The following is a 9,600-nucleotide window of genomic DNA, read 5'->3' as shown; positions in this document are numbered from 1 at the left end:
TGATCGTGAGCATTTCTTCATACGTTTGTTGGGCACTTGAATATCCTCCTTGGTGAAGTGTCTATTCATGTCTTCTGCCCATTTTTTAATTGGATTTTTTGTCTTTTTGTTATTGAGGTGTTGGAGTTTTCTACAAATTCTAGAGATAAGTCCCTTGTCGGATATGTTATTACCAAATACTTTTTCCCAATCTGTAGGTTCTCTTTTGACTCTTTTAGAGACATCTTTGGAAGCACATAAAAATGTAATTTTTAGAAGGTCCTAATCATCTGGTTTCTCTTCTGCTGTTTGTGCATTTTGAGCTAGCATTCCATCTTAACATCCAGAAGTTAGGATAAAGTTTGAATCCCTATTTTGACCAGTTATACAAATTACATGTTCTAATTTATGTTCATGTAGGATTTTTTGTAACTGTCTGAATTTTCCTTTAAAAATGATAGAAAGTTGCAAAGTACTGAAAATTGACAATAATAATCTGTTTGCCTTAAATGCCAAGGTTTTGAAAACTGTGTTTGTCAACCCCTAACATGTTCATTGGGAGCTCTGGTAGTGTAGTACCTAACACATTTGACTGCTAACCAGAAGACTTGTGGTTCTAACCCACCAGCCACTCCTCAGAAGGAAGACTGGGCAATCTACTTCCATAGTGATACTGTCTCGGAAACCCAAAGAGGGACCACTATGAGTCGGGTCTGACTCAATGGCCGTGAGTTTGGTTTTTTGTTTGTTTGTTTGTTGAACATGTGCATTAATACCTAGCTCTTCTGAAACATGCCAGTCAAAATATCAAGAAAATTAACTTCATAATGCTTAGAGAAAGTAAATTCTGAAGCTGTAGTTCCATGATTTCCCTAGACATTCTGGAGAACCAAGAAACCTGATGGCAAACACTCAAGACCAACAAGTGCAGATAAATTTTACTAGGGACAGATTTACTTTCAAGAAAGCACTTAGGCAATGGAAATGCAAAGTTCCAGTATTACAATGAAAGGAATGGCAGTATGTGTCCTTTTTCATACAGTAACGTATCTTATAGGAAAGAAAAGGAGTCACTGCGTGTCTATGAATCAGCTGCATTACATTGTCTGATACCATTTAGTCTCAATCACCACAAGCAATGCCAAGAATGCTGACAAAACAAAACACCTTCAACCCATAAAGCAATGAGACCAACCAACAACTAAAAACAAAGATTTTCTTTTCCATTAGCATATTAATTCTGGTTGGTAAGTCAAATTATATCATTATGACTTCAAAACCTGCTATTCTGTTTTTTTAATACATGCCATCTAGCTAGATTACTTGTCAAGTTCTATATGCCAGTGTACTTGGAACAATGAATTCCATTAGCTGTCTATTTCAGGAAATAGTGAGCATATTTCTTGAAATCAAATACATGTGGCTAAAAAACAGCTTCAAAAAAAAGTCTGAGCTGAAAACAGAGATGATTTTTAACTTCAATAGAACTCCTTCCCATCATGTATCAAAGGTGTCGGAACTGCTTCTCCCTGACAAGTTGGTCTTTTGGATTTGGGTCTGTAAACCAAAAAGCCTGTCTTCGGATGGCACTGTACGTAGTCTCTCTGCCTCTTAATCATCAGCAACTGCTACATGAAGTGTGTCTATTTTCTCTGTTACATTACTATTGGCAACCAGTTCTTCAGTAAGTGCCCAGAAATGTTTCCATGGTTACAAAAAGCATTCAGCATCCCTCTTGTTTTGGGCCAATTTAGCTTAAAATCCATTGTGGAGAAAAATACGGCACATTAAGGAACATAAAATCAAGATACAGTGTTATGAAAAGAATTCAAGGTTAAATGGGAAAAGCAGGCTTGACAAGGCTTTTTAAATAGTGAACATAAATCACTGATTAAAATGCTGCCATTTCCTAGTGTATCCACAAATACCTCTCTTTAATAGACTGCAAGGCAGCCCATAAACTACAGCTTATATTACCCCTTAGTGTAAAGGAAAAGAAAAAAGAAAGTGTACAAGGATCTTTTAAGATGGTTAACCAGCAGGTAAAATCCCAATACACGAGGGTCTTAACGTTCATCCATCGGGGAGTCCAGTCACTTATCCTAGTTTCGTAGGGCCCTAAGGGCATTTAAATATTTTCAGGAAAGAGAGGAGTAAGAGCTTTTGTTCATTGGCTGTAATGCATTTCAAGTAAATCAGTGGGTTGTATCACATCAGGGAGAGAGAGAAAAAAAAAAATGGAAGTTCCCTAGAGGCAACTTAGTAAAGCTCTTCCATCTATAAAGTCATGAGAGAATTGGGCCAAAGAGACTGTCTCACTCTAGCCCCCTGCTGCATTCCCAGCTCCCACTGCCACCAAAGAGCTAAGGCATTAAAAACATTTTTGCATCCTCTGGGATAAATTAAACAAATGATATAAGGTTTTCAATTAGTCTAAGGGAGAAGCTCATGGTTTATACTTGTGTATACTTGTGCATTCCCCACAGTTTTGTGTGCACATTAGATGTCCAATAGGTATATGACTGACTGAGGAGGGCCACAGGACAAGATCTCTCTCTTTATAGAGATATGTTCTTCTCCATACCTGCCTACACACATGGGCTATTCTTTATCATTCACTATTGTGCCTGTCTTCACTGTGAAATGGACTTTAATATTTAAAGTCACAATTCTGTTAAGGACTAATATGAACACACACTTTACCAAAGAAGATATACAGATAACAAATAACACATGAAAAGATGCTCAATGTCATTTGTATTTTCACACAATATGCATGTTATACAAGGCTTTTGTGGCCAACAATGCCCTCCCCCAATGAGGTATTTTCAGAAGCACATCAGCCTAGGCCACTTACGAGAAGCTCTGGTAGCATAATGCCTAAGGCACTTGACTGCTAACCAGAAGGCTGGCGGTTCAAACCTACCAGCCACTCCTCGGAAGAAAGGTTGGGCAATCTACTTCCGTAGTGATACTGCCTCGGAAACCCAAGGAGGGGTTGCTATGAGTCGGGACCGACTCAACGACACACAACAACAACAACAGCACACTTACAAAAATACCTTGTGGTGGGAAGGCACAGTTGGCAAAATATAAATAAATAAATGACATGTGTATTATTTACATTAAAAATGGTAGTCATTAGGAGAATGTAAAATTAAAAAAAAAAATTAGATGTTAAAAACTGTGAAGGGTCTGAGATTTTACCCTACTTGAAAGCTAACAAATTAGCCTGCTATGATTTCAAGGACGTTGGCAGAATATGTGACTCCTGGGTCAGAGACAGAGGACAGCTTATTACTCAAAGCACAGCAAGCAGTATGCACTTCATGTTCCCATTTGTTCTCCATACTCAAACAAGTCCCATAAGGGCAATGCAGAGGTGGGCCCAGGCAGATTCTGTACTCACAATGGGCTAATGTCACAGTCAAGGAACACTAAACTTAAAAAACCCCTATTACTTGCCTAAGCTTTGCCCTGAAGGAAGACATTATCTTTATTACATCGGAGAGCAAACAAGTATTCCCTCTGCTCTGGAGGAAGACACTGTATCTTCTAAAGTGCTTTGCTATACAAGCATGTCTGATAGTCCAGAATCTATGAGAATGGCTAAAATTAAAAAATAAATAAATAAAATAAATAACATCACAATGAACTGATGAGGAAATGAAGTGACTGGAACTCTCACATTTTCGAGAATGCAAAATAGTACTTTGGAAAATGGTTGGAAGGTTTTCTATAAAGTTAAACATATACTAACCACATTATTATTAGGTGTCGTCAAGTTGGCTCTGACTCAGAGTGACCCTATGTACAACAAACAGAATAAAACACTGCCCAGTCCTATGCCAGCCTCACAATCCTTGCTACACTTGAGCCCCTCACTGCAGCCACTGTGTCAACCCATCTCATTGAGGCCTTCCCTCTTCTTTGTTGACCCCCCACTTTACCAAGCATGATATCCTTCTCCAGGGAATGGTCCCTTCTGACAACCTGACCAGAGTAGGTCAGACGAAGTCTGGCCATTCTCGCTTCCAAGGAGCATTCTGGCTGTATTTCTTCTAGGACAGATTTGTTAATTCTTCTGGCAGTCCATCGTACTTTCAGTATTCTTCACCAACACTACAACTCAAAAGCATCAACTCTTCTTTGGTCTTCCTTATTCATTGTCCAGCTTTTACATGCATATGTTGTTGTTGTTATGTGCCGTCAAGTCAGACCCGACTCATAACGACCCCTCCTTGGGTTTCTGAGGCAGTATCACTACGGAAGTAGATTGCTCTATCTTCCTTCCGAGGCTGGTGGGTTTGAACCATCAGCCTTCTGGTTAGCAGTCAGGTGCCTTAGGCACTATGCTATGAGGCAACTGAAAATACCATGGCTCAGGTTAGGTGCACCTTAGTCTTCAAAGAGACATTTTTGCTCTTCAGCAATTTAAACAGATCTTTTGCAACAGATTTGCCCAGCGCAATACATAGTCTGCTGTCTTTACTGCTGCTTCCACTGGTGTTGATTATGGAACCAAATCTTTGACAACTTCAATCTTTTCTCCATTTATCATGATGCTGCTTATTGGTCCAGTTGTGAGGATTTTCATTATCTTTATGTTGAAATGTAATCCATACCACAGACTGTAGTCTTTAATCTATACCAACCATATGGCCCAGTTATCCAACTCCTAGGTATTAACCTAATTAAAACTTACCTTTACCTGGACTCACTTCTGTGGATTACCTCTTAGCCCAACAAAACAAAGATCTACATGCAGAACACCTATCTCAGGGAGATGCACCCCTTAGATCTATCAGCCATGAGACATCAGAGGGGCAGCATTCACACAGAGGAAAAGCTGGACAGAAAGGAATGCATAGATAAGAAGAGCAGGGAGGAGAGCTTCTTTTTTGGTTGGGGATGGTGATCAGGCCGTGAAATCAAATGTACATGAACTATTGAATGTAAAACAAATCTGCTTCGCAAATTTGCACCCAAAGCACAATAAAATAAAACTTACATTTACCAAAAAACTCGTTTTGAAAATGTGTACTAAATTTTTATTCATATTGCTAAAAACTGGAAGCAATTCATATACCTGTCAGCTACTTAGTGGTCATCAAATGGGTGCATTCAATCAATAGAAACTATTTACAAATAAAAAGAAGTTAACTAACTGCAACACATAACATGGATGAACCTTAAGGTTCATTATGATAAGTGAAACAAGCCAGACTCAAAAGGCTACAAAATGCCTGACTTAAGTACAGAGACAGAAAATAGGTCAGCAACTGCTATGTGCTAGAGGTAGGGAAAGAGCGCTACAAAGGGATGCAAGATAGGTTTTTGGAGGTGATGGAACTCTCTTATATCTTGAGTGAGGTGGTGATTAAGTGACTTTGTGTGTCTGTCAAAACTCACAGAACTGTACACTAAGAAGGATGAATTTTACTCTATGTAAATTATACCTCTTAAGAAAGATAACTTGTGTGAGTGTGTACGTGCATGTGTGTGTGTAAACTCTGGAATTAGTCTGCCTGAGCTCAGCCTCTTTCTAAATGTGTGGTCTTAAACTCGCTAAGCATCAATTTTCTCAAAGCAGGAATAATAATAGTATCGACCTCATAGATTGTTAGCTTTACTTGTTGCTTGTCTATCATTATTACCTGATGTTCCACCAGGTACCTAACACTATGTTTGATGTTAAGTATACAGAAATGTTACTCTAACCATCTAAGGATGGTCCCTGCCTTCTGTGTTGTTGTTATTAGGTGCCATCGAGTCATTTCCAAATTCCAGCTACCCTATGTGTAACAGAACAAAAAACTCCCAGTCTTTGGCAACCCTCAAAATCACTGCCACATTTAAGCCACTGTTGTAGCCACTGTATCAATCCATCTCGTTGAAGTTTTTCCTCTTTTTCACTGGCTCTCTGCTTTACCAAGCATTATGTCCTTCTCCATAGATTGGTCCCTCTTGAAAATATGTCCAAAATACCTGAGATGATGTCTCACCATCCTCGCTCTTAAGGAGAAAACTGACTATTTTTCTTCCAAAACAAATTTGGAAGTGCATAGTATATTAAATATTCTTCAACAACATCATAATTCAAAGGCATCAATTCTTTAATCTTCCTTATTCATTGTCCAACTTTCACATGCATATGAGGCAAATGGAAATACCATGGCTTGGGTAAGGTACACTTTCATTTTCAGCACCACATCTTTGTTCTTTAACACTTTAAAGAGGTCTTTTGCAGCAGATTTCCCCAATGCAATACATCATTTGATTTCTTGACTGCTGCTTCCATGGACATTGATTGTGGATCCAAGTAAAATGAAATTCTTGACGACGTCAATAGTTTCTCCGTTTATCATGATCCCTCCCTTCCAGGAAGCTACAATCCACTGAATAAACATCTTCTGAATGGACAAATGAACACAATTGTTTTACCGCCATTAGGCTATTACAATAATTAGATAAGTAAATGAAAATGTCAGTATTTAGCATCTATTAATCCAACTTTGTATCAATAATTTAAATAGAGTTCTACTTCACCAAGTATTTTCTAAAGTAGTAGAAATTCAGAGCCAACTCTAAGAAATTCTGTTGCTAACCCACATATTTCTAGAATTATCTCCACAGATAATTTCAAAAGACTGACAATTGCAATTATTTATCATTTATTAAATTCAGAAAGAATCAGCTTACCTCAGTTTTCACCAATTTTACATCAACGTTACTTTAACTTGAGTAAGAGTATCAAGAAAGAATTACAAGAAAAATGTGAGAGTATGTGTCCTTATATGCCAAGACTTCATGTATTTGGAGAAAACATTTCCCTAGAAAGTTAAAGCTAAGAGGAGTCACTGAAAACAGATAAAGAGAGAATGAAGTATTTCAGAGAACTCAGGTTTCTCAGAGAAAGGAACTAATGATTTCACCTTTATATTCAATAAATGACCCACTAATCAGTGTGTGTTTTGTCTGCATTACAATCACACATCATATATAAACACCAGATCTTCTACTATGCACGCCATATGCCTCTGTCTCTCAACCCAGTGGAATGTCCTTCCTTCAGGCTTAGAGTATCAGCAGCATGAGGAACTCAGGCCAGAACACACTGCAGCTACTTTCAGAGTTAATTACATTTTTACCATAATTATTAGCCATGTATTGAGGCCCTACTATGTGCTCAGTCCTGACAAGATAAAGGTCTATGGGCATTTTTTTTTTTAACTGTGTCCTTCCCATTCGAGGCTAAAAGAAAATCAAGCTACTCTTATTTCAAAGTTTTCTATCTCCTGTCATCCCACATCAAATCTCAGTGAAACACTGAGTGGAAAATGTTCTTGGAGTGTTATTAACTAAAAATTCTGCAACAAGTATGGCTTTTTGCACAGGATTTCACACTGAATAATATAGTAACACCTAACCCAGTGGGAAAAAAGAGAGCATTTTAAAAGATATTTTAGAAAGCATGACATGTGTATAAGGAGCTTCTCAAACAGAATCCAGGGGCTCATTTTTACCAGTTGACTTACGATTATTGTATTGGAATATGGAACCCACAAACATGGTGGATTTTCCAAAGTTTTATATATTGATTATGCCTCTCTGGTAGTGTAGTGCCTAAGGCACCTAACTGCTAACCAGAAGCCTGGCGGTTCAAACCCACCAGCCACTCCTTGGAAGGAAGGTTGGGCAATCTACTTCCATAGTGATACTGCCTCGGAAACCCAAGGAGGGGTTGCTATGAGTCAGGTCTGATTCGACAGCACATAACAACAACAACAACAATGTAGAAAGCTATAAGCAAAGAAGAAAAAAAAAAAACGGAACTCATATGACAACTAGAACAAGTCAAAATAAATTAGTACAAAGACCATTTGGAAGAACCCAGAAAAAGTGATTGCTGGCTAGCTTACCTTGCTTTTTTCCATTAATATTTTCTAAAGTACCAGCAAGTTGACTGTCAAAGCTGGGTTGAAGGCCACTGCTTTGTTTTTCAAGGTGATGCTCTTCCTCGGCAACAGAAGAAATTGCATGTGGTGGTGTTTGGTCATCAAGGATCTGATTGGGCCACTGGGACACTATGGAACATGAGTCCTTTGCTCGTTGGCCAATGTTGGGTCTCGAAGTTTGGGCACCGTCCTGCAAATCACTATTACAACAGGAGAAATGATCCACTTCAAGAAACAAGGAATTCGTGTTCTCTTGACTCCAATCATTGTCTTGTTCTTCATCTTCAAAGTAAGTTTCCCGAATCTGAATGTTATCTAAGTCCTGGTCACTTAATTTAGAGTCTTGCTTGCTTAAATTAACCAGTGAAGCAGATAATGTATCACCTGCTTGCTGAAGAGCTTCATAAACCCGAGCCATCCAGGAAGACAGAGGCTGGAAGAACTTCTGAGCATCTTGAGAGGCCATGACCAACACCATGGCCAGCTAGCTGATGTCTACAAAGTCCACTTTTCAGTTCTGCCCATACTCTGGACTTACGCGAACTACAGAATAAGCAGGATGAAAAATTAAATTGATGGTCTCTTAATGGCTGTGAATAGTTCACTCTCAAAACTTCTCAGCTGAAACAGAGGAAAGAAATACTTACACCTGTTAAAGTTACAACCTCAGAACCATCACCAAATACCTACAACCAATTTTAAACAGCTTTTGGGTACCAAAAGGAGATCATCACTGAAATATTAATACAGCTAAACAAAAATGATTTTGTGAAAGTCTAAATATAGATTATTTCAATCCCTATTCACCTCCTCAGGCATGTGCAAAACTTCCATTAGCAGTAATGGGCTCTATTCATGTGGACTGAGAAGTCTATTCCCCACAGACCATACTTAACCATGTGAAAAGGATAAATGAATCTTCATTAAGAGGCAGTTAGGCATGACATTTCAAAGTACAAGAAAGGTTGGATACTCCATCTACGAGCCTGCAGATCCCAGAGAGCAGACTAATAAGCATCTTTGCCTCATGACACAAAGATTTATCCTTCCAAAGGAAATGTGTGCCTGGAATTAAGCTCTTAACAAATCTTTAAATAGGATTTTATATTTTATGCAACTTCTTGAAATTATATCTATTCTTGGGGAACAAACATAATCACTGAAAAGATGAACATGGCAAGTAGAGCATCCAGCTTACTGGAGACATGTCCCTAGTATCTCATTGCCTTTGTCCCTGTTCCAACCTCCCAAAGATAGCTCTCCATAACCTGTGAGTCTCCTGAGAGATACTTCTTTGCACAAATTCACAGCCTGAAGGAAGCAGTTAGGTCATCAACGAACAAAGGACAAGGAAAAATAGCTATGCATATACATACATACATACAAACAAGCACACACATATGCATATGTATATTGTTGTTGTTGTTGTTGTTGTTATGTGCCGTGGAGTCGGCCCCGACTCATAGCAACCCCTCCTTGGGTTTCCAAGGCAGTATCACAGTATCACTACGGAAGTAGGATTGCCCAACCTATTAGGTATGTGTATATCTTATTGCCTATATATATATATGGGAGCTCTGGTAGCATAGTGGCTAAGACACTTGCCTGCTAACCAGACGGCTGGCGGTTCAAACCCACCAGCCACTCCTCGGAAGGAAGGTTG

At 38.8% G+C, this 9,600-nt stretch overlaps 1 protein-coding gene across 1 annotated transcript in view; it reads right to left on the bottom strand.

Annotated features, from left to right (window-relative positions):
• The window catches only part of SYT16 (synaptotagmin 16), a 146,740-nt gene extending 138,325 nt beyond the window's left edge, over positions 1 to 8,415 (bottom strand). Inside the window, exon 1 of the mRNA XM_007949091.2 lies at positions 7,902 to 8,415. Within this exon, the coding sequence (XP_007947282.1) occupies positions 7,902 to 8,415 (514 nt within the window). The remainder of the gene's footprint in view (positions 1 to 7,901) is intronic.
• Between the last annotated feature and the right edge of the window lie 1,185 nt (positions 8,416 to 9,600).

Source organism: Orycteropus afer, unplaced genomic scaffold (genome assembly GCF_000298275.1).
Source record: "Orycteropus afer afer isolate SDZICR_OR568_19922 unplaced genomic scaffold, OryAfe1.0 scaffold00237, whole genome shotgun sequence".
NCBI lineage: Eukaryota > Metazoa > Chordata > Mammalia > Tubulidentata > Orycteropodidae > Orycteropus > Orycteropus afer.
The sequence above is the reverse complement of the archived record's forward strand: the minus strand, read 5'-3'. Positions and strand labels throughout refer to the sequence as shown.